Source organism: Cordyceps javanica, chromosome 1 (genome assembly GCF_051103115.1).
Source record: "Cordyceps javanica chromosome 1, complete sequence".
Lineage (NCBI taxonomy): Eukaryota > Fungi > Ascomycota > Sordariomycetes > Hypocreales > Cordycipitaceae > Cordyceps > Cordyceps javanica.
This window is the reverse complement of record NC_139295.1, coordinates 2,857,315-2,880,708: the sequence shown is the minus strand read 5'-3', so window position 1 is coordinate 2,880,708 and position 23,394 is coordinate 2,857,315. Positions and strand designations below refer to the sequence as shown.

Here is a 23,394-nt window from a genome sequence, read left to right as displayed (position 1 = left end):
CTGCAGGCTCTGCAGCCCTGTCTAGTAGGGCCACTCACGAACACACCCCTGGGGGCTTCACTCCCACTCCTCGGGGCTCACCCGCTCTGGACTTGGGAGCTTCCGCGACAGGAGAAAAAAAAAACCGCCTGGAAAAAGCTCTCCTTGCACCCTCTTCATCGTCGTCAACCCTTGCCCGTCGCTTTCGCACCAAAGCCCTTCGTCTAGTCGCAGACATACCGTCGTTATCTCCCTCGTTCTTCTTCTGCTCGGCTACTCGGTCCGGTCATTTTCTCTCTCTCCCCGTTCTGCTCTAGCTTCCCTGCGCGCTCAAGGCTCGCGTGACCACTTGCCAAAATGTCGCTTGATCTCGAGAGACACCTTGTCTTTGTATGCGCCCACGACCTTGGACCCTCCTGCCTCTCTCACTCTCTTCCAGTATTTGTTACTGACCTTGTGCTATCCTGCAGTATGCCACGTATCACCACAATCCCATTAACAAGGCTATTCATATGGTCTGTGTGCCTCTCATCCTGACTTCTGCTTTTGCTGTCGTATGTCACCCCCCTGCCGGACTGGCGCAGCCCCCGCTAGCCAATCACGTTGTACTCAATATGCCCGTTTTAGGCTACATATACGGGACCTCTCGTCGACTTGCCCCAATGGCTCTCAGTCCCCAACCTTGACCTGAATCTTGGCACCATCGTTGCCCTCATCTATGCTGTCCTTTACCTGCTGCTCGAACCCGTCGCGGGTTTTATCCTCGCCGCGTTCTGCGTCGGTAGCACGGCACTTGCCCGTCACATGAGCTTACAAAATCCCGAGCAGACTTTGCAGATCGCTATTGGCGTTCATGTCCTAGCTTGGATTGCTCAATTCATTGGCCATGCCGCCTTTGAGGGACGTGCACCTGCTCTGCTCGACAGACTGCTCCAGGCCCTCTTCGTCGCTCCGATGTTCGTCTGGTTCAAGATTCTCTTTGTCCTGGGCTACCGTCCGGAGCTCCAGGCTCGCGTTGACAAGCAAGTCGGCGTTGAGATTGCTAAGCTAGATGCTTCAGCCAAGAATGGCAAGGCCCAGTGAGCGTTCAAACAAAAAAGCTCAATCGATAAAAACAAAATGCTTGCTCATCTCGCACCACACGCTGGCCCATGCTAGCCAACACCAACATACGCCAACTCATACATCAATACTCCCAGGCGCATTATGCTTTGTGCTGCACAAAAAGTGCTTCACGATCATCTTTGGTGGCATATTAATAGCCGCAACGGCGCAGAAGCGCCACTATCCAAACACTCTGTTCACAAGAGTCACCTTTACAGCCCTTCACAACACATCCTTTTACTCATGTCACATCACATTCAGCGAATTGGTTTTTCTTCTGCATGGAAACAAGTCTTGGTTATAGTTGTTGGTTTTGTATTTTAGGCTCACCGGCCAAGGGAGGACGCCAATGCAGACATGAAGCAGTCTATATGGTCCCCGTTGATCTATCGAAAGAAGCATTCAGCCCCCTCATATCGAATTTCTTCGCTGTGCACTTTAGTAGAAGTACCGAGGGTAAGGCGGCTTACCAGTCAATAGGTGTGACATTACACTCGAATTTCCATGTCTGTTCTCTCTGGGCATTAGTAGTAGACTATATGGTAAAAGAACTTACCGACTATTATACGTGACAGGATTTGTCCGACCATTCAGTGCCTCCAGCCGGCGTGACGTGACACAGGCAAAAGATGCTACGGAATCATTGACCGGGCGATTCATCCGTACGCTTGAGACCAGAGACAACCCCTATCGGTCCCTGTTCTTCAGATCGCTTGGCGTTTCACCGGGTGCTTCCGTGAAAGGATTGGGATCGCTGTTCTCGTCCAACCCGGCGTCCTCGGAGCTGGCTATCCAAGCGTACATGGGCAGACCATGTCTTTTGTACAGGGAATGCAAGTCCTTGTCTGCGCGCTGTGATCTGAGACTATGATAGCAAAGACAAAGGAGTCAATGGCAAGAACTCTTGGCGGAGAGGGATGGATAGGGGTGACTGCTTGCCTTTGCCGGGTACTAGACCTCAAATCGCGAGGCGGGTCATCATCGATCGGATCGTCGGAAAAGTCGCCTCGGAGGGTACGAAGACGCCTCCGTTCCCGCCTGAGAAGGCTGGGGATCTGCTGCGTGAGGCACCACTGGCAGTTGTGGCCCAAGTACACGTAGCCGCGTGTGACATGGTCGCAGCGCAGGACCCTGACTTCATTGGGCTGTAGCAGGTCTCGGATACGCTCAACGAGGCCCCAAAAACCGCTGCGGCTGCGGCAGTGGAGGGCTTCCTTCTCCTCGTGGCCGCACTCGTACTTGATGGTCTGGAAACACATGATTACCATTTGATCCGTACAACTGAGCATTTCTCAGAGGACTCGTGCAGATTTATAATTGAGATAAAACTTGAGCTGTGAGAAGAGATACTTGCTATTCTTTTGTTCGGGTGTCAAAGAACTATCAGGTTGGACTTTGACAGCCCTTGTCGACGACATAGTCTTTGATGCGAGGACGTGGGCATACAAAGGCAGGCAGAATGGCAGCCTCGAAGTCACAAAGCAGAAAAGGTTCCATGAAGACTGAGATTTCTGGAAAATAAAGAAAATTGGTGTCGTGTGATTCCTTGCAGAGTGACTTCTATTGAATAGACATCTCTGGTGCAAGGCTTTGTACCAGTCTCAGTGAATCGTCAAAGGGAAACGGAGCCTTGAATCGTCTTAACAGATTATTCAAGAACCACCACCCTGGAATCAGAAAACAAGAAAGAAGAGGAGGTAAATTACTTGGCAAGATGTGCAAAGTGATTAGCACACGACACCGGCCGTCTGCCACTGCGACACTGCGCTCTCCCATGACACAATCTTTGCGCCGCGGCTCGCGAGCATCTCCTCAATGTCCTTTTCAATCTCCGATGCCGTCTTTCCGTCACCGTCGTACGTCGAATGCGCGCCCTGCAGCAGCGACACCCGGAAACCCGCCGCCAGGGCGCCTTTGCACGTCGAGCCGACGCAGTACTCACTCTGCAGGCCAAAGGCGACAATGTGATCCACGCCGGCGTCTTTGAGCTTGTCGGCCAAGTCTGGGTTTGATTCAAACGTGTCTTCTGCCTCGGGGAGTTGGTCTGGGATCAAACATGACATTTTACGGTATAGAGAACAATTTTTTTTTGAAAAAAAAAAAAAAAAAAACAGCACAAAGGAAAAAGAAAGAAAGAAAAAAACATACGAGTCGTTTTGGCGACGAGAATCTCGTCGGCGGCACCCTCGCGGGGCGGAAACACGAGCTTCCACGGCTCGGCGTCGCGGACGAGCGTGCCGCCGCTCTCGGGGCTCTCCTCGTGCTGCACGAAGACGGTCAGCCCCGGTTTCTGGTTGTCGACTCTGCCGCTGCCGCCGCCGCCGCCGCCGTCATTCTCGGGCGTGCCGTCTGCGAGGGCCCGGCTGGTGGCGAGGATGCGCTCGCCGGCGGCGCGGATCCGTGCGGCGCCGGGGACTTGGGTCTGCGGGCTCCCGGCGAGCTCGTTTTGGATGTCAATGACGAAGAGGGCGGTGCGAGGCATCTTTGATCCAGAACGTGTACCGTATTCGCTACCAAGGTCTTGAAATTTGATTCCAAAGGGCGGATTGATGGCAAGACTAGATCCGGCTCTTGGGGGGGGGGGGGGCTCCGCCGAGCTTTTGTATGTAGAGCCATTATTCACGGCGACAAGGCACCAAGAGCTGAACATGCGGCCCCGCAGCACGACGGCTTTGTGAAGTAGTTAACGGCCCGGCTTCCAAGAGGTACCCTGGATGCATCTGCGATGGTTAAATTATTCATCCTCGCAACTTCCGACTGCATTTCCCTTCGTCTCCAGTTCTGGCTCCTTCTACCTCTTTCAATGGCAAACTTGCCGCATTGCGCTTCATGTACGAGGAGGCTACTATTGAAGGGCAAGGCCGTAGAAAAGCTGGAAGAGAGACGCCCTCCTCCCCTCTAGAATTCAAAGTTTTATATTGTTATCCTTCCATAGTATTCTATTTTTATAATACCTTTACTATTATCTCATCAGCATTATCAGTATCATTCATATATTTTCATATTCATTGTGTTGTTCAATAAGCTAATTACTCTTAACTTTATCATGCTTAAAAAATAGGTAGTCTTTACATTGCAGGGAAGAAAATTTATCATCGACTTGGCTCTACCCAGAGAATTTGTTCGTTAAGAGGTTTTTCGGATTCTGCTTGGTGCCATTGCTCAAGTACGAAATTCACTCCTTGTACACGAGACGAGGACATCGCTCTGGCTCTGGCTTTCGTACACAGTCTTGACATCACCAGAAGTTTATGAGTTGCCGCCGGAGAACACTATGTTTAGTGACTGATCCGGCGAAGCGAAATTGACGCAAATGCCTGATCATCAGCAAAGTGGCCAAAGCCGAGCGCCATTGGACTGTATATGAGGCCGATGCCAACTCCAACAATCGATGACAAGTAAAAGCATCTCTAAATAGCGCTCTTCACAGGTAGAGAATAGCTAGCAGGGCCCATGTGCGATTTCGTTGGAGAGCAGTGCAAACGTGTTGATGAGCTCTTTAGACGGGCTGAATGTTGGGCGTCCAGCAGCCAAGTGAGGTAGCAGCTGCGCCTGTGCTGTGCTGTTTGTGGGACGTTGGGTATTGGGTAGCTATACAGGAATCTATGGCCAGGTCGTAATAAGTGCGACCTTCCCTTTCAGACCCGAAGCCTTTTACCCTCTTCACCCTTTGTTTTGCATTCGCGTGTCAATCATGTCGGCGCATCCTGGAGCTGCGATGACTGAGCAAGTCCTTGCTTCCATCAACGAGCCCAAGAGCGAAGCAATACTTGAACAACACCCAAATGGATGCCCCATCTCCAGAGAAATTCTACATCGACTCGAGATCCCAGCCGTCGTGGGCGTTCACGCTGTAGTTGACGCTGGAACAGTGTGCTTGTCACGAGACGACTTCTGCGCTGAGTCTGTGCATTGCGCTCTTTGCCGCTTCGTGGTCAAGGAGAGACCTGCTGGCACAAACAGTGCATCGCAGATATCGGTGCATTTCATTCTTGATGAGTGTACGAATATCAGGTTAAGAAGATGGATATACCCACAAGCGAAAACCCAAACACCACCACTAACTTGTTGGGGGACGTTGAATTTGATGATTGCTCTTGCCGACGAAGCCAGTTGGTTTAAAAAAGCCTATTACGGCAGGTTCGAGGCTTACTACGTGTCTGAGGGCGAGTATCGTGAGCTTCCAGTCTTGCGCCTCTGGAAGTATCAGACTGTGAATCGCAACCCCCCCGAGCCCAAGCCAGACACATTAACATACATCGTCAAGCAGGCCAAGCAATGGCTAAGCCACTGCGATGCCCGCCATGAGGTCTGCAGATCTCTTAGTTCGAATTCCACACCCCCGATTTCCCTAATTGACTGCAACCAGCATTGTCTTGTACATGGCCTCCAAGGAATGCGCTATGTTGCCCTGAGTTACGTATGGGGCAAGACCGGGCGCGATTTCAACCTTCCTGAGAGGAGATACGGAGTACCATTAGATGGACTCCCACGTACTATCAGTGATGCCATAGCGGTAGCCAAAAGTCTGGAGTACGACTTTCTCTGGGTCGATATGATATGCATTGACCAACGGAGCAATGAGGACAAGCTCCGCCAAATGGCCATTATGTATCAAATTTATCGATCAGCGGATTTGACGATTATTGTTGCAGCTGGCAGTGATTGCGGCAATGGTATCCCCGGTGTGAGTGAGATGCCACGCCCGCCGCGGACGTCCACTACCATCGGGAATACAATGCTCGTTGAGGAGAAGGTGAATGCCATCGACGAGGTCAAGGCTTCGATTTGGCGATCAAGGGGCTGGACACTCCAAGAAGGCCTGCTATCAAGGCGTCGGCTCGTGTTCACTGACTGTCAAATGTTGTTTTCCTGTCTCTCCGGTCAGGAGACCGAGCCTCGAGAGGGACCAGAATTCCAAGATAACGTAGGAGACATCGTATGGAATGATGAAAGCGATGGGTCCAGCCCGTCGGCCTCTACTATTATGGCCCAGTCTCAGAAGGACAAGCTTTGGGATACTAGCGTCCTACAGACAGACAGCGCCCCTCGTACCGCTCTCATTGGACACCAAGAGGGCTACCCTGACTATGGATTTCCAATTGCTATGGCAGAGCTGCTCGAAAGCTACTCGAAAATGCATTTCTCATTCGAGTTAGATATTCTGCATGCTTTCCGGGCCATCGGCAACATCTTTGCTCAAAGAAAGCCGCCCGTGCTTCATCTCTGTGGCCTTCCATTCATTTGCGGCAATGAATCAATCACTGCCAGGTCTCTAACCCGCGGTTTGGCATGGTGTCTGGAGAGAGACGATGAAGAGACGGCGCGAAGGCCAGGCTTTCCATCGTGGTCCTGGTTGGGATACAGAGGGCCAGTTCGGTGGGGGGCATTGCGACGGGAAGGTCTTCCCGAACATGTCCACAATCAATGGATTGCCAACACATTTTCTCACGTCCGCTCAATGATCACGATTGGCAACATGGTGTTCGAGCCACTACAACTGTCACAGTGGTGGCGAGACTGGAGTAGTGGGAAAGCATCCGAAGGACTGGCGCCACAGAGACTACTAATTCTAGGAGCCAGAATCAAGCAGGAAATTTGGTTGGAATGCATGGAATACAAGCCATGGTGGACACCACCGGGATGCCATTCTATCACCGGCAAGGAAGGATGGCAACACAATATGGAGCTCCGCATCGGGGACAGTCGTCTAATGTCGGCAGACGCATGCCTGTGTCTTTTGGAAAAGCTGAGACGGGGCAGCTGGAGGGCGCTTGTACTTACAGCAAAATATCTTCTGATCATTCAGCCCATGGTTGCCAGTGCTAAAGCTGGGCCGTATAGACGTGTTGCAGGCACCGAGATTAATGCAGTCAACAAGCGCAAGCGTTGTTGCATGGACGAATTTGTAGAGAAGTATACAGAGCTTGTGGATATAGAGTTGGAATAGCTATGTTTACGTTGGCCTACTCAGTCAGTGTCTACGAGCATGGAAACCATTTCAGCTAGTCGATATTCTTTTATTCTGCCGTATTGAGAAATTGAACACTGCGCGTTCTGCGCTTGATTGGCTTGGTCGAATGTAGGTAGAATAGACACCCTCACAGACGTAGCTAGTGGTCTGTTCATGCAAGAGATGATTATGAACTACGAGCCTTTGATGCAAATTGGTACTGGTGCTGTTTCCATGCAGGAAGCAGCAGTTGAGCAGGGAAAGGGGAGTGAGAGGCAGATCAGTAGACACAATCTTACATTGCGTGGCTGTTTGGCGGCAGTAAAATGTACTGAATGCGCATGTAGAACAGCCGACTATGCAACACCCAAGCCCTTCTTCATCTCTCCGCTAATCGCTCTCAGAATGTTGTCTGCCCGCTCTGCCTCGTAAAAGCCGTCGTTGAAGCAGGCACTGAATACCATCTGTCCCCTCCACGTCCACAGGTACACCTGGAAGTCGCCGGTCATCATCGTCGAGCTGACCCAGTACCCGTCGAGCTCCCAGTCCCCGTACCGGGGCTTGAGGATGTCGTCCACGACACCCATGCTGGACAGGGACGGCGTGCTGTTGGGCGGCACCTGGCCGCTCTCCACCAGCTGCCTGTACATGGCCATGCCGGGCAGCAGGCAGCTGAGGTCACCGCGCGCAAACGCAAAGGGATTCCTGTAGTCGTTCTGGAGACCTCGGCTGATGGTGTCGAAGCTGCTGCCCTCGCCGCAGTCGACGACAAAAGGCAGGGCCGTCTGCAGACAAGCGACCGAGTCTCTGCTTCTCTGGAAAGGTTCGGGGAACCAACGCCTTAAGTCAATGGTTGTGAACTGGGTGTACGTTGTCCCCTCCACGCCGCGGCTCGATTGCATTTTCTATATTTTCGCCATTAGCTGATGTCTGTCGTGAGAAATCAGAACATGTACCATACCTGAGTGGCAATGGCCAGTGCCGCGTGCCATGCAGTGGTGACGGTCAAGCCTTTGGATCTGCAAGCGGAGACAATCTTCTGCGTGTCTGCCAGATCCAAGCGCAGCTCGCGGTGCACAGGTCGCTTCGGGGTGCGCGCAAAGTCCACGTCGGGCAGCGCGACGGGCTTCTCCTGCATGAAGCGGGCAAAGAGAGACTGCGCGGCCTCAATGTCCTGCGGCGACGGCACCTGGGAGAAGCTGAGCCAGCTGTCCAGCGACTTGCTCAGCGTCTCGTCGCCGCTCGGCTGCGCGGCATCTCCGGACCGCCGCCCCGACAGGGTCGAGAACATGGCGTCGAGCACGGAAAGGATGCCGCGGCCGTCGAGCAGAACATGCTGCGCCTGCACGACGAGCTCGCCTCTGTCGCGAAGGAAGTGGACCGTGATGCAGAGCTGGCTTTTGAAGCTCGCAAACAGATCGTCTGCCTCGACGCCGTCGTGCACGATGAAGGACTTTTCCAGCCAAGCATCCACCGATGCAGCATCGCTGGGACCAACCACCACCTGCTTCTCGACCGGGTCGACCGTAGCAGAGAGGCCTGGGAAGCGAAGACGCGTGTCCCTCCATGCCTGCTTCAGCGCGGACTCTACATCAACCTTGTCATCTCCGCGGTAGGCAACCGACACGCCGCACCCAATCATCCAATGCACAGGTTGTCCAACAGGAGACGCCAAACTCAGGTAGAACGTCTCCATCGCCCCAAGGCTTCTTTTCCACACTCCATTAGTCTCGGTCCAAACATTCTGTTCCGCCATTGCTGCGGTTGGTTTTCCACCTGTGAATTGGATCTCTGAGCTTCTGAAAGAAAACAACAAATGGTGGCTACTACTATGCTCCGAAATCAAAATTGCTCGCATAAATCCAAAATACCTCCTCCCGCAAGGCTTCAGAATGAGGCTCGGCAAGTACACATCTACGTACTCCGATTGGGTCTCCACCTTCGGCCTTGATGTGGAGGCCAAGCCGGAGGCCGATAAAAAAAAGCCTCCGAACGCGCGCAATTAGCCACCTTGAATGCCACAGTCGGCACTGCTAAGAATTTTTTTGTTGATTAATCACTTAAACTATACGCTCTCAAGTCCCGGGGGCGTTTGAAGCTGTGACGTAAGGTGCAGACTCAGCAGCCAGGCTTGTAGTACCAATAAGCCGGCACTTACACCGCGATTGGCGGTTTGCTGCATGTCGTCGCGCGCACAGCACCTAGACAGGGACGAAACGCGCAAGGCAGAGAAACCAACTGCATATACTCTTGGTTCGAGTTTCTGAAAATGCTTCGTGAAATCGTGTACGGGGTGGCAGCGGTGATTCTGCTGGCCTACAGCCTCGAATTTCTCTTCAGCATCGGTGATGACCCTCGCGAGCCGCCGGTCGTAAGACCAACAATTCCCCTAATCGGCCATGTTATCGGTATCATGAGAGGCGGTCCAACATACTACAGCGAGACAAGGTCAAGACTTTCCCCAACGCTTCATTCTCGTTTACATGTACAGCTCCGTGCTAACCTCCCGAGCAGCAAAAAGACGTCGGCCGAGATTCACACACTGCGCGTATTCAACTATAAAATCTACGTCAGCACATCCAGCCGCCTGCTGCCAATGATTCAGAAGCAATCCAAGGCGTTGTCATTCCGGCCATTCCTGCAGATCACAGCGCGCAAACACGGCGATGCCTCGGACAAGACGTACGAAATCTACGGCACCGACTTGACGGACCACCTCAGCCATGCGGTGCGAACAAGCCTGGCGCCTGGCCCGCATCTGGATGCGCAAAACCTCAGAATGGGCATCAGGGTGCTGAGCGAGGTGGATCACCTCCTCACGGGCAGCGCGCCGGGCGGCGTCCGAAGCATACAACTGCTCGACTGGACGCGGCACCTGGTGGTTCAAGCGTCGAGCTGCGGGGTGTACGGCAACCAGCATCCCCTCGTCGATCCCAAGGTCGAGCAAGCTTTTTGGTGAGGATTTTGTACTCTCTTCAAAGCAATACCACCCCCCCTTGGTTGGCTAACATTCAGGCGATCAGGAAGTGGCAAAACTACCTCACGGCTCACCTCGCGGGTCTCGACATCTCCGGAGAGGGCTACGCACAGCGCCAGATCGTATACGACGCCTACATCAAGTACTGCCGCGAGCTCCCCAACGACGGCTCCCAGCTGGCGCGGGAGCACAAGCGCGTCATCGTCGAGGCGGGCGTCGACGAGGTCGACTACGCCAAGCAGGCCTCGCTCTTCACCATTGCCGTCTTCAGCAACACGGCGCCGACCCTCTACTGGACCGTGTACGAGCTCTTCTCCCGGCCCGAGGTTCTCGCGCAGGTGCGCGAGGAGCTCGAGGCCCACGCCGTCTCGCGGTCGTCCGCCGACGGAGGCGAGGGTGAGGGCGAGGACGCCGACTTTACGCTCGACGTGGCCGCCCTCAAGACGCGGTGCCACGTGCTGCTGTCGCTGTTCCAGGAGACGCAGCGCACGCGCCACGTCAACGCCAGCTTCCGCAAGGTCACGACCGACACGGTGCTCGACGACGGGCGGTTCCTGCTCCGGGCCGGCAACTTTTTGCAGATGCCCGGCGGGCCGATACACGCCAACACGGCGCTCTGGGGCGCCGACGCGGCCGCCTTTGACCCGTACCGCTTCGTGCCGCGCGGCGAGAAGCCCGCGGCGGTGCCCTCGACCGGCTTCGTCGCCTGGGGCTCGCCGCCGCACCTGTGCCCCGCGCGCCAGTTTGCCGCCGCCGAGGTGCTCATCGCCACGGCGCTGCTGGTCATGCGGACGGACCTGCGCCCCAGGCGGCCCGGCGGCGGGTGGGACCCCTCGCCGGCGCTCAACTACAAGGACCTCTCCACGCTGCTCAACCCGAAAAAGGACGTCTGCGTGGATGTGACGACGCGGGAGCAGTGGGCCGGTCGGTGGACGCTGAAGATGGGAGCGAGCACCAGCCGCGTGCCTGTCGCGTCGGGTTAAAGATGGGTCGCAAAAGGGAGCCGGATGAATGAAGAAAGGGTTCAAAGTTGTATGATATTATTAACATTAGTATTATGCAAGGCAAATTGCCATACGTGTTCCTGTTCACCTAGAGAAATGACGATCCGCGCCGTTTCCGTTATGCTCCTTGTGGTCCAAATCCAATCCAATACAATTGTCCGCATCTCCAGTGCGACATGGTAGCGAGGGCACCTGTTTCTTCTTCTCAGCAGCACCGTTTGTATGCCCGTTGGTGGCAATCTTCTCCTGCTCCGCCTCGGTTTCGGTCTCCGCCTCTGACCTCTCGTCTTTGGCGACATTGTGTACAATGTAGCGGTACCCGATCCGCACGAGGCAAAACAGCCAAAACAGGTTGAGGGCCTGCAAAAAGGCCAGCAGCGCAAATGTGATAACGTTGGAGATCCAGCACTTGTACTGCTGCGTCTCCCAGTTGAGCTCGTAGGGGCCGACGGTCCTGAACTCGCCGAGCAGCGAGTATAGGATGCGCAGGTTCTGGTAGTGCCGCAAGTAGGTCCATACGCCGAGGGACATGCAGAAGAAGGGACCGACGATGGGACTGTCGACGTAATTGAGGGATTTTGACAGCTGGAGGGCTCAAGCCATCAGCTTTCCATGTCTAGAAAAGGGAGAGTGTGTGATTGCATTACTGAATAGATGACTTACCGCGAAGAAAAGGTCGCTAACATCGTGGGTTACATAGACGGCAATGCCCATGTAGGTAAAGTGAAACCGGTAGCTCAACGCGATAAGGCCGACTGTGACGGCATGATGCGCAACCAGTTCCTTAAAGTCCTTCCTCGGCTTCTCCAGACCGAGCATCATGACGACGGCCTGCTGCGCCCAGTACGCGGCCTGGAAGAGGTAGTAGAACTTGAACAGGGCGTGGTGCGTCCTGTGCGGGAACTGCTCGTACATGCCGCGGGTGTTGAAGTACCAGACGGGCGTCTGGCGCATGACGTAGATGCCCAGGGGTCCCATGACGGCAAAGTACAGCGCCGTGTACATTTGCTCCATGAAGCGCATCTGCTTGCCGCGGGACTTGATGCCGCAGCGCCTGGCCAGCGGCCGCAGCAGCTCCTGCATGATGAACTCGCGGGTGAAGGACAGGACGATCATGTAGAAGCACACAAACAGGATGTCGCGCTTGCCCTTGCCGTACTGCGGCCGCGGAACCTGCGCGTCGCCGTCGGCGGCGGCCGCGGCGGCCGCGGCAGCGGCAGGCCCCTGCTTGTACGACAAGAACAGAAACGGGTAGACGATGCTGGACTCGGTCGGGTTCAGCGCGTACACGCCGAGGAACGCGGCGAGGAGGACCAGCGGCAGGAGCCACGTATACGTGGTGAAGAGGCGGACCAGACGACGCGTAGTCGAGCGCCCCTTGACCTTGCGCGTGGTGCCGCCGTTCGACGACGTCTGCTTGCGAACCTTGCCGCTGCCCGAGGAGGGCACTCTGGAGCCCGCATCACCGGCCGCGGCTTTCTGCCGCCGCGCTACGAGCCCGCCATCCTGCCTTTGACGAGCGACAAAGGTGCTGCTCTGAGTGGTGCTGCTGGCATTCGCTGCCGTGTGACTGACGCTCGACATTTTGGCGCTGGCGGACCTTCTGGCAGGTGGTGGTGGTGGTGGAGGTGGGTGCGCATGCGGAATGGGCGTTGTTCTTAAATCTTGATTAAGCAAGCAGGGGGGGCCGGGAAATGCCTTTTTTGGGCTCGTGAGAGAAGGGGTCCTCGTCCCCGCAAGTTTCGAATAATTTGGCCACTAAGTTTTAAGGAAAGGGGGTTTGTACGGGAAGCAGAATTTTGCCAGTGTCGAGCTTGCATTGGGCTCAGCGCAATTGGAGGCAACCAGGGGCGGAACCACCCCCTGCTGTTAAATTGGCTTGGCTTTTCGGTGTACCATGGCGCACGCGCACACATTCTGACAAATAGCGCAGCGTGAGTATGTTGGACGGCTTAAATGCAGCGCAATTCGTGTCATAAAGCCCCTTCTTTGATTTATGAAGGGGATAACAACTGCAACTTGCAGTCCAGGTGAGCTACAAGCAAGTTACACCTCGATTATAGATAGGCTGTACGGAGCCCCCCACCGTTTACATCATCACCAAAACAGCCAAACCAAGTAGAAATGCCGTTGTATTGTAGGTATTCTAGGAAAAGGAAACTTTTGTATGCCCCGCAAAGTAGATTGGACTACTCAATTTGCTTATCGCACCCAATGCGGTTCAATAACTCCTTGCGGTCCGTGTGACCGCGAAAGTGCACGCTGCCGCCGGAGCTGCTCACCTTGGCCGCGCTGGCACGAGCTGTCCAGTTGATGGCCTCGGCATCCACCTCCTTCTCCAGATACTGCGGCCGCTCGAGCTCATCCAAATCCTCTACTTCCTCTATCTCCGAATCCTCTGCCTCGCTGTTGCTCCGCACGTCTTCGGCTGGCTTACCTTGGAGCATCCGCATGATGATTTTCACGATAACCATGAACCACATGATCATCATGACCTGGAGGAAGAGAAGAAATGACAGGAATGCATACGTAATGTTGTTGTTGAAGCAGACGAGACCCTGGGGGTCGCGGAACGGCTCCAGGAGATGAGACCAACCACTCGTGGGAGAGGGGAAAGGTCCTTGGAGGTTGTCGGCAGGACCGCGGTAGCAGACTTCTTTCTGGATGCGGGGGAGATCGGTGTAGATGCTCCAGCATGTCATGACGTAGAGGACGTGGCGCGCAATAATCCAGGAGACAATGAATCCGCCAAAGATGACGTCGCAAATGACACCGAACCCGAGATATTTAAGGCACTTGGCGAGCTGTATATAACTGTTAATGCAGCTGGTAGAATAACCTGATGCCAGAAAGATAAACACCAAGTAGACAAAGAACGTACCGGTAAGAAAAGATCAATCACATCCATCAAGACAAGAATCACGTTGCCGACTCGGGTCTGGTGGTAGGCATAGCAGGCGGCCACCAGGGCAATTGTGACAAAGTGATGTGTCAACATTTGCCAATGATCCTTTCTGCGCTCCTCCATGTTGATGACGAGAACTTGCTGGATCCAAAAAGACCACTGGCCAAGAATGTAGGCCTTCATCAAGCCGCCGATTTCTCGTTGCGGCCAGTCAGTCCAGAGCTCCTCCATGTTCCCAAAGTAATTGGAGCTGTAGTAGAGGTACTGGCATCATATTAGCTGCGCGTGCAAAGCACAAGGCAAGCGGTGCTGGCATACCATTCCAATGGGCCAAAAGACGTTGTAATACATGAGCATCCAGCCCTGCTCGGCAAAGCGGACGGCGTTCTTCTTGCCAGCGACGCCCCATCGCTGGGCCAGGGGCGCCAGAACGTGGTCCATGAAGCCGGCGCGGAGACAGGTCAGGAGAAGGATGAAAAAGGTCATGAAGTAAAAGTCATCGTAGCCGGCGGCATACAGTCCCGTCCGCTCATTGCGGTAGGACAGTGAGAGGAACTTTGTGGTGTACGGCCAGGATGCGGGGATGAGCCGGTGGGAGAGAAACAAGAGAGCCAGAATGTTGAAGGAGACGCCTGCAGAGCCCCGGCGAGTTAGAAGGTCAAGCGAGCCGTTGTTGGGCCCAATCGCGATGCATCGAGGGCGAGATGGCGACCGAGAGAAGGGGGGAGGGGCGCTGCTTCATACCGAACTGGTTTTTGAGCAGCCATTGAGCGAGGCTGCTCTGGACGGGAGCTCGCTTCTGGGGCCGGCCAGCTCCTCTGCTTTTGTGAGCGGCGGCGGGAGCGCGCTTGTCCATTTTTTGGAACGTTGACTGGACTTGCTTGGCCCGACAGGCGGATGATGATGTTGAGGATACTGGCTGTGCCGGTTGGCTGGCTGGCGGGCTGGCTGGCTGGCTGGGCTGGCGTGTGTGAGTATGTGGCGGTTGAGGAGATGGACAGAGCAAACAGGGCACCAACCAGCCAATCAATGCCAATTGGTGCGGGGCGGTCTGTCCTCTGCGAGACAAGGCAATCAAAAAAGAAAAGAATTGCTGCCCCCACCGCCAGGCGCCAGCACCAACAATGCACTCTCCGCGTCTCCTCTCGCGCCGCCCGAGCTGAAAGGATGTCCCCGTCCAATCCTGTTTTCCGATTTGACAACTTGTTTAAATGTCACCGGGCCCGGAGATATGTACGTATCAGTGGGCAGTGATGTACGGAGTACCGGGTACTGGTAGGGTTGTTCTTTTTTCGTCGCGCCCACACACCTGAGCAGGACACGAAACCTGGAAACGAGGCTGGAGCTTGGGCGTCCCGGCCCCTCCATGACTTACCCCGGTGGTGTGCCATCGGGGGCGGTCAGGTCATTTGTGGTCAGGAGCAGCACGAGCCGTGATTCACTGGTTGTTATGTATGGTATTTCCATTATTAGTGTATATCAAATTCTCTCCGAAATTTTTTTTCCCTCATTTTTTCTTTACTCCGTACAGTGGATGGCAACAAGTATTTGGCCCCTTGGGTCACCACACAACACATGGCTTAAATACAATGAAATCCTTGGTGTCTATCAATGTCTATTAAAATCTATTAAACTGTCTTTATTTGTATTTATTGACTATATTTGATCATTTAATATGCTTGTTATATCTATGTCAATTGAAAAGTCTATTCTATAAAAAGGATACTTCTTACTAGTTACAGTTATCAATTCATGTAACACTTTCGCTAATTAATTAAAGCTAATGACATTAGCTCTATACTAATAGTCAAGGTTATAACTTTATACCTCTTCTTGCACTCCGTACTAACAATCATATTCATAAAAATAAAAGAAGAAAAGAAAAGGGGCAATGTCAGTCATCAAGTCGGCGACTTACTCATGCCAGCAGCAGACCAATCAAAAGGCTGGCTTATCAAGTGACCTTTGGGGGGTCAAATTCTTGCCTGTTACCCACTGAATGATTGCGTTTCCTTGCTGTTGTCAGTCCGGCTGGCTCGTCGGTACTTGATAGCCGCCAGTGCAGTGCAAGATCATGCACAAGTGCTGCAAAGGACCGCGCTCCTACACACACACCGTTTTCATGATTTTCACTGACCCCATCGCCCCCATTTCTCATGAACGAGCCTGAATCTTCGGGTGGCAGGGTTGGACGGGTGGGCGATGAACAGGGGGCCATATTGAATCATGAACCCCTGCAAAAGCCATAATGCACCGGTGACACGCGCACAGCCCGAATTTGCCTTGGTCGTCAACTTGTCTGCCAATCAAAGGGGCCGCTCAATTATGACCTCCCATTCCAGTTGAGGGGAGAGGAGCGTTATTATTTCACGATCGTTCCATATATACCCCGCCTACCCGCCTACTGGTATCTCCGCTGGGCCCTTCTTGCCACGTATCGACTTGAGCAGTTGCTTCGAGGCTTTTGCCAAATTAGCCTAGCCCCCTTTTAGGCTACGTTGCGAGTGGCTTACTGATGATGCTAGTGCAGAGCATAGCGCGAGCCGCACACGACAACAGCGGCGCGCAAAAAGCCGTCGGCAAACGGCTCCCTCTCCCCCGTTTTTTTCTTATAAGGAAAACCGTTAAAATAAGTAACAAAAAAGGCAGAATAGCAGGAAGAGGAAAAAGAGGAGGAGGAAGAAGAATGGAAATGAAGAAAACACCACTCGAAAATAAATGCACGAGCTTACTGAGTATGGTTTCGGCAACTAGGATCTTCCCGCTCATGTTTGTGGTGGATACCCAGCGCATATTTCCAAGTGGCTGGTTTTGCCTCGCATATACGACAGCTTCTTTTTCCACGTATCAGTAACATTTTCTAATTATTCGACGATTTCTATCCGTATCTTTCGTAAAAAAAAAAGGAGGCGGAGGCGTGGATCGAATGGTTGACATTAACCACACAGCTGCAGCAGCCTCCGTAATTTGCCAGATTTGACTTGCACGCCACTTCACGCTGATCCTATGCGAACAACAAGCTTCTTGCCCCGGACATTACCTGCCTTGAGCATATCCAGCCCCTTGATGATCCCTTCCCACTTGCCTGGAACCTCCTGAACCGGATGGCATTGCAGCGTGCCGTCGTCCACAAGCTTTTGGACCTCGGCTCGCCAGGCCATGGCCAGCTCCAGCTTGGTCGGGTCGGCCTCGCGGTGATAGACGTCCCGGATCTTGACCTCCTTGCCCCATAGCGCATACGCCAGCGGCATGTCCACCTTGACCGACTTGCGAGTCCGCCATTCCGGCAGCGCGTGGTCCAGGCTGGCGTATCTCGCGCCGGCGCGCTTCAGCGCCGTGAAGCAGCACCGCACCGAGTCGGGGCTGGTGATGCAGTCGATTGCGTGCTTCAGCGTTCCCTTTGTGGCCTCGTTGATCGTCTCGCCGCACGTCGGCAAAGTGTACGGGTACGTGGCCGCCGCGCCGTACTCTTTCACGAGCGCCGCCGAGGCGTTGGAAGCCGTAGCAATGGCGTCGTACCCGGACCTGCGATGACTTGGAGTTAGTACCACCCCCCCTTCCCGGCGACGTGGTTTATTGCCCGCAAATGATCTTTGTGTGTGTAGAAAGGCGTACTGATGAAGAAGCTGGCACGCCATGGTTCCGGTGGCGGTGGCACCGCCGTAGACGAGCACAGGCGTGCGGCTGCCGTCTTCCCGTGGCGGTACCGGGTTCGACGGGCGTCCGGTGAGCCCCAGGCAGTCCTGCATGGCGAGGGCGACGGTGGCCCAGCCGACACCGCCAAGGGCGGCTCCTTGGAGATCGCTCCACGCATCGGGCACCCGCACAAGCACTCGCGCGTCCGCGACGAGGTACTCTGCGAACGCGCCGTTGGCAGCGTCTCCGGCGTTGCAGCCGTGGACGGGGCCGCAGAGACGAGTCCCCGGCGGCAGGTCGGCCACCTCGGTCCCCGTCGCGACGACGGTGCCCATGAAGTCGCAGCCCAGAACGGCCCCGGGGACGGGATTGTACGCGGGCATGCGGTAGTCGGTCGGGTTCAGCGCGACGGCAGAGACGCGGACCAAGACGTGATGCGGCTCGGTGACTGCCGGCACGGGGCGGTTCGTAGACACCACCGGCCGCGTCTCGCCGTCCGCGGTAGGGTGGACTAAACACGTCTGCAGCTGCTGCATGGCTCGAGTGGCATCACCTTCAAAGACTTCATCAAGGCAGGCACCCTGTGCGGACCGCTTTTGGGGCGGCCACTCGACAACTGATATCGCAAGGGGTTCCAGAAGAAAGAGAAAAAAAAAAAAGTCTCCGTACCCGCAGCGAGTTGCCCCCCCCCTCCGAGTCCGGGTCGGGGCGTAGCAAGGCTCGCGCACCTTCTCCGATTGGCTGATACGGCTCACTCGAGGAATTGGACCCAAATGAAAATAGAGCAAGTAAACTGTTGATGAAATATTGAGACCGCTGGAATCAGTCTGTAGCCGTCATCCAGATCTAGACCCCGATTGTTTTGGGTATACTTTTCGACAGAGAGTGTAATCGAACTTCCAAAGCAACACCTCAACGAAAAAAAAAAAAAGAAGAAGAATCAATCTGTCTGATATCTCTGCAAAGATGATTACTATTGCGCTCGGCAGCTTCAGTCACCTGCTCCAACCAGACAACTGGTCTTGGAGTGCCGTGGCGGCGGCCATTCTACTCGCCTTTTATGTGTATGATTTTGGTGGAAAGTTTTATCGGGACTACAGGCTTCGAAAGATTGGTTCCCCTGCGAAGCTAATTCCGTTTCTCGCTCCTCTTGGTTTGTCTATGCTGTCCATTCAACAGCATTATTGTTTGCCGACTAACGAGGTCACCTTGCTCGCCAGGTCTTGATGTCGGAATATACTCCCTGTATCGCTTCTTCACCAACACCTATTTTGAGCTCGTGTCAGGATGGCTGAATGCGTCTCCCGGAAGAACCGTGGAGATGCGCATGTTTGCTCAGGGTCTAGTTTTTACCGACGAGCCGGCTAATATCAAAGCAATCATGTCTACCGAGGTTGGTAGCTGTCATCTTTCTTGCCAGTCAATGACGTTCAGTCAATGACGTTTCAGGGCTGACTGTCGACTATAGTGGTCCAGCTTTGGTAAAGGAGAAGTAACTCGTCGTATCTGGGCCAACATGATTGGGCAGAGGCAGATTTTCGCAAGTAAGATGACACGAGGAAGAATAGCAAACTAACCAATACCTCGGCATGCACTGACAGATTATCAGTTGACGGAGAGCATTGGCACAAGGCAAAGGCACTACTGCGTCCTCATGTAAGAGGATTCCCCCCTCCAATACTTGCTTGTCAGCTTGATGCTAACAGAGTCGGTGAATTTAGATTGGCCACGCGCGTCCCGATGATCTCATCACTACTGAGCGTCATGTTCAGCGACTTTTCAAGCGATTCAGCTGCGGCGAGGCCCTCGAGGTATACGACTGGGTCGATCGATTCCAGCTCGACGTGACAACGGATGTCTTCTTTGGAGAATCTGCAGACTCAATCATTTCCGAGCCTCCTTTCCGGGCTGCCATGGATGTACTCCTCCCAATCAACACGGCTCGCATGCTTTTCGGGTGAGTGCTCGTCACGGCAGCTGGTGAGAAATACCACTAATGTTCCACCAGCACCAAGGCTTTCTACGTACCGGATACCCTGGTGGCAGCAGGAACTTTGAAAACGCTACGGGAATACACAGACGCCGTCACAGACCGAGCGTACGCACGAGACCTGTCCAAGAAGAAGCCCGAAGAGTATAACCTCCTCGATGATTTGGTCAGCCAGAAGAAGAGTTACCATGTAAGTCTGGGACATTATTCTGCAAGACGTTGAGATTTCTGACGATTTGGCAGGACATTAAGGAGGCCCTCATGTCCGTGATGCTGGGTGGTAAAGTGAGTTGGGAGGAACTAGTAGGGTACCATGGCTGACCAAGGCTGACTGACTGACTGGGTGTGACAGGATCCGTCTTCTATTCTCATCACGTGGGCTATTTACCTGATGGGCAAGAATCCAGAAGTGATGAAGAAGATGCAAGCCGAAGTTGCCAAGGTGTACGTCTTCTCCACTGCCTCGTTGCGTTGACACAGGAAAAAAACCGGTGGCACTAACATGCAGGGCAACGAACGACGCGCAGGTCTGGAACACGCCCACCCACAGCCTCTGAACTCAAGGAAATGTCTTATCTGCGGGCCGTCGTGAACGAGACTTTCAGGCTGCATCACCCACGTATGTCATTTTTTTCTTTCTAACAGGAAAACGGGAGGCAGAGCCCTGCAGGCTGACACGAGAGGAAATTTTTCTGGGCAACGCGCAGTGGGGATGAACATGCGGGTTGCGCTCAACGACGTGACGTTGCCCACCGGCGGCGGCAAGAGTGGAAAGGAACCATTGGCCATTGCCAAGGGGTCGAGTATCAGTAAGTGACCTTTTGGCTCGCCTCCACAATCGCAGCCTCGTTTCGGGAGCTGGCCTGTCTTTTTTTTATTTTTTATTTTTTATTTTTTATTTTTTTTTTGGCTGACGTGTAGCGCGCAGTCTATTCGTTGATGGGCATGCAGAGGCGCAAGGATATTTATGGAGACGACGCCGAGACCTTCAGACCCGAACGATGGGAGGAGCAAAACGTCTACCGGTGGCATTTCATCCCTTATAACCAGTAAGTGTGGATCCCGAATTCCATGGATTCTCTCCGTCCCAGGCCCGATGATCCCGGCCTGGCGTGGACATGCCCAGCCAGCCCAGTTGCCCCAGCTCCCAAGACTGACTTGATATTCTTCATCGTCCTAGCGGTCCGCGCATGTGTATGGGGCGCAACTTTGGTCAACAGCAGGTGGAGTACATGCTGGCCAGGGTTTGCCAAGAGTTTGAGGAAATCCGTGTGCCGCCGGGGCAGCGCGAGCAGCAGGTCAAGATTGAGCTAAACTGCAAAATGGCGCATCCCTGCATGTGCGAGTTTGTGCCCAAGGGTCAGGCTGCTTAAGTTGGACCGCGGGGGGGCCGTTCCGTAAGAGGCTTGTTCCGATTCTTGGTTTCTTCTCGGCTAGGACGGTTCGAGTCACAAGCCAGAGATCGGGTTGGCACCGTCGAGCCTGTTGACTAGTTTACTGCAAATCTGTCTGTCCGTAGTAACATGACACGGGGTTGACTGGATACGAGACGACATGCCTGCTACCTAGATTAAATCCATCCATCAATTGAAAATCCAAGATTTATTGGCTACTGAGCTCTTTATAATTTAGAAAGGAATTTACATCAAGTCAGAAACGGGCTGTTCTTGGTTTAACTTGCTTGATCTATTTCAGAATCCACAAGGATGTATTAAAGAAGATTCTGAATAAAAATACCCAAGATTATCAACTATACAAAAGAAAGAGTTTTACCTCTAAAAATCATTACAATGATAATGTAGATACAAGAGGGTTCCAAAATGACTAGTTGGAATAATTATTAATTTGTATATACATCTTCTCTCTATAGTTTTTATGATAAACAGCCAAGATATAACATACCCGTCACTATACAAGTGGAATTTTTCATCCAGAAATGGGCTAATCTAGAACTATTCTAGTCAATTTTAGAATGATTATAAACTGTGCCGTGGGGAACCGTACAGACTCTCGGTCAACCCACTCAGCCACTCTGCCAGTCTGTCACTGTGCTCCGTACTCGCGGTAGATGGAAAATGTGCCGCATCCCCTGCTCCAAAACTTTCAGGTGCCCCTCCACACTAAAGAAAAGGCGTTGAATGGAGGCGTGTTTCCAGTGGTGGCAGCCGTGAATCTTATGTTGGCATGAGGTAGTCCGCCGCCTTGTTCTTGCCAGCTTTGCAAGGGCTCGACAAGGTTGATCATTGTAATTAGTAACTGCTTATTCGCTCATCATCTTGTCCGTTCATTCCAAACGCAAAAACCTACGTCGTAACCAGCTAGAACACCCCCCCCGGATTCAGTCTGTCAGACACTAATACCCAAGACTTGATGTCGTTCGACTCGATGAAGAACGGGCGACCACAAGCCTGTAAAAGGTCCGCCTGCGACCGGTGCAGAGAGCAGAAGCTGCGATGTTCTCGAACCTCGCCCGGTGACAGTGCCTGCGACCGATGCCTCCGACTCAACGCTTCCTGCGTTACGGGAAACGCCCGTCCTTTGGGGCGGCCGTCTCTTCGCGCCAACAATCACGCCCTCAAAGCTTCGAGGTCGCAGTGGCACAGGATGTCGTCATCGCAAGACCTGCGGCAAGACCTGCGGCAAGACGTATCGCATCTCAACAACGACTGCCTGCAACACAGCTGGCCTCCGCTCGCGCCAGCAAACACCCAGTTCGCCGTGTCCCTCTGCGGCTGCCCACGCAGTACCATCGCATCTGATGATGCAGCTGCATCAATGGCACAGCAGACAGACCCACTTGCCCGTTCGGTCGACGTCGATCTCCAAGGGCTTTCGGATGGCCATCTTGGAGTCTCCGACTTCTCAAATACCGTATCTGAGACGGATGGCGGTGCCTTTGATGCTCTGGACGCTGAGAATTTGGGCCTGCACTGTAGTCACAGCCCGGAAATGATGGTGGACCTTGACTTTTGCGACCTGACGGAAGAGCCGCAGGAAGAAACTGCCAAGTCTACGAGGGCCAGTGTACACAGCGTCTCGGTAGCCGTACAAGATGACGACCGTGCATCCAAAGAGCCGGACTTGCATACTGCCTCGACCGCTTCCGGTTGCAATGGCGACGCCATCGCCTTTCTGCTGGTGACGGTCGCAGACATGTCTCATGAGTTGGCTGCTCTGAACCATGAACATCATGATACCTGGGACTCTTGCGACATATCCCTTGTCAACGATGAGCTGTTCAGCCGGCGCCATGGCGCAGGCCAAGGATCCGAGACGACTCACTCACCGCTGAAACAGGTCTTGGATGTGTCAACACGATTCGTGTGGGCCCTGCAGACCATGGAGCCGGTGGCGAGCTTCGGCCGATCTCATCCTGGCATCCTGCCGCCGCTGCCTGTGACGCTTGCCATCTTTTCCGCTTATATCCAGCTTGTGCAGCTACTCAACAGGCTTCTCGCTTGTGCCGTCGGTGCCGCTCATACGGGTCCAGAGAGACCTCAGGAGCACGGCTCCAACTCGAGTCGGCCAGGGAGCAGTCGTGGGCAAAAGCCGCATCAACAAGCCATAATGGTCACACGAGTCATCGAGCATCAATTGAGTTCCTTGGAGCGGCTGATAGGCGTGCCTCGAGAATACAGACTTTGGAGCTCAGCAGACTCGGAGGCTGGTGTTCTAGGCCATGATCAGTCGTCGAAAGTCACACGAGCAATCATTGAACAGGCACAAGAGTCGTTAGCGTCTTTGAAGCAAAAGACGGACAAATCAGCATTCGGGGCATTTTAATTTTCGGAGCGAATTTTCCTTCCAAAACCGCACAATTATCAATAGTTTGAAAATATATGACGA

General features: G+C 53.8%; 10 protein-coding genes across 10 annotated transcripts; 5 read left to right on the top strand and 5 right to left on the bottom strand.

Annotated features, from left to right (window-relative positions):
- Positions 1-336: 336 nt before the first annotated feature.
- Positions 337-1,062, top strand: V2A60_000873 (2-hydroxy-palmitic acid dioxygenase MPO1; the record flags this gene model as incomplete). Its single annotated transcript, XM_083252239.1, has 3 exons — positions 337-369; positions 450-533; positions 607-1,062. The coding sequence occupies 3 exons, from the start codon at positions 337-339 to the stop codon at positions 1,060-1,062; spliced, it is 573 nt and encodes a 190-aa protein (XP_083108365.1).
- A 708-nt stretch (positions 1,063-1,770) lies between these two features.
- Positions 1,771-3,565, bottom strand: V2A60_000872 (cysteine hydrolase family protein; the record flags this gene model as incomplete). The annotated part of the gene is made up of 4 exons (XM_083252238.1): positions 1,771-1,942; positions 2,041-2,330; positions 2,820-3,127; positions 3,232-3,565. The coding sequence occupies 4 exons, from the start codon at positions 3,563-3,565 to the stop codon at positions 1,771-1,773; spliced, it is 1,104 nt and encodes a 367-aa protein (XP_083108364.1).
- Positions 3,566-7,392: 3,827 nt separating this feature from the next.
- Positions 7,393-8,792, bottom strand: V2A60_000871 (uncharacterized protein; the record flags this gene model as incomplete). Its single annotated transcript, XM_083252237.1, has 2 exons — positions 7,393-7,941; positions 7,998-8,792. 2 exons carry the CDS (start codon positions 8,790-8,792, stop codon positions 7,393-7,395), a joined length of 1,344 nt encoding a protein of 447 aa, XP_083108363.1.
- A 513-nt stretch (positions 8,793-9,305) lies between these two features.
- V2A60_000870 (cytochrome P450) lies at positions 9,306-10,996 on the top strand (the record flags this gene model as incomplete). The annotated part of the gene is made up of 3 exons (XM_083252236.1): positions 9,306-9,484; positions 9,551-9,991; positions 10,060-10,996. The coding sequence occupies 3 exons, from the start codon at positions 9,306-9,308 to the stop codon at positions 10,994-10,996; spliced, it is 1,557 nt and encodes a 518-aa protein (XP_083108362.1).
- Positions 10,997-11,101: 105 nt separating this feature from the next.
- V2A60_000869 (uncharacterized protein) lies at positions 11,102-12,601 on the bottom strand (the record flags this gene model as incomplete). Its single annotated transcript, XM_083252235.1, has 2 exons — positions 11,102-11,602; positions 11,681-12,601. 2 exons carry the CDS (start codon positions 12,599-12,601, stop codon positions 11,102-11,104), a joined length of 1,422 nt encoding a protein of 473 aa, XP_083108361.1.
- A 605-nt stretch (positions 12,602-13,206) lies between these two features.
- Positions 13,207-14,778, bottom strand: V2A60_000868 (uncharacterized protein; the record flags this gene model as incomplete). Its single annotated transcript, XM_083252234.1, has 4 exons — positions 13,207-13,821; positions 13,899-14,186; positions 14,241-14,554; positions 14,667-14,778. 4 exons carry the CDS (start codon positions 14,776-14,778, stop codon positions 13,207-13,209), a joined length of 1,329 nt encoding a protein of 442 aa, XP_083108360.1.
- A 2,137-nt stretch (positions 14,779-16,915) lies between these two features.
- V2A60_000867 (zinc-binding alcohol dehydrogenase family protein) lies at positions 16,916-18,094 on the bottom strand (the record flags this gene model as incomplete). Its single annotated transcript, XM_083252233.1, has 2 exons — positions 16,916-17,447; positions 17,538-18,094. 2 exons carry the CDS (start codon positions 18,092-18,094, stop codon positions 16,916-16,918), a joined length of 1,089 nt encoding a protein of 362 aa, XP_083108359.1.
- Positions 18,095-18,524: 430 nt separating this feature from the next.
- Positions 18,525-20,105, top strand: V2A60_000866 (uncharacterized protein; the record flags this gene model as incomplete). Its single annotated transcript, XM_083252232.1, has 9 exons — positions 18,525-18,711; positions 18,779-18,951; positions 19,027-19,102; positions 19,168-19,214; positions 19,280-19,515; positions 19,567-19,738; positions 19,792-19,833; positions 19,901-19,992; positions 20,057-20,105. 9 exons carry the CDS (start codon positions 18,525-18,527, stop codon positions 20,103-20,105), a joined length of 1,074 nt encoding a protein of 357 aa, XP_083108358.1.
- A 161-nt stretch (positions 20,106-20,266) lies between these two features.
- On the top strand, positions 20,267-20,921 carry V2A60_000865 (uncharacterized protein; the record flags this gene model as incomplete). The annotated part of the gene is made up of 3 exons (XM_083252231.1): positions 20,267-20,357; positions 20,477-20,597; positions 20,729-20,921. The coding sequence occupies 3 exons, from the start codon at positions 20,267-20,269 to the stop codon at positions 20,919-20,921; spliced, it is 405 nt and encodes a 134-aa protein (XP_083108357.1).
- Positions 20,922-22,152: 1,231 nt separating this feature from the next.
- V2A60_000864 (uncharacterized protein) lies at positions 22,153-23,331 on the top strand (the record flags this gene model as incomplete). Its single annotated transcript, XM_083252230.1, has 1 exon — positions 22,153-23,331. The coding sequence occupies one exon, from the start codon at positions 22,153-22,155 to the stop codon at positions 23,329-23,331; it is 1,179 nt and encodes a 392-aa protein (XP_083108356.1).
- Positions 23,332-23,394: the final 63 nt, after the last annotated feature.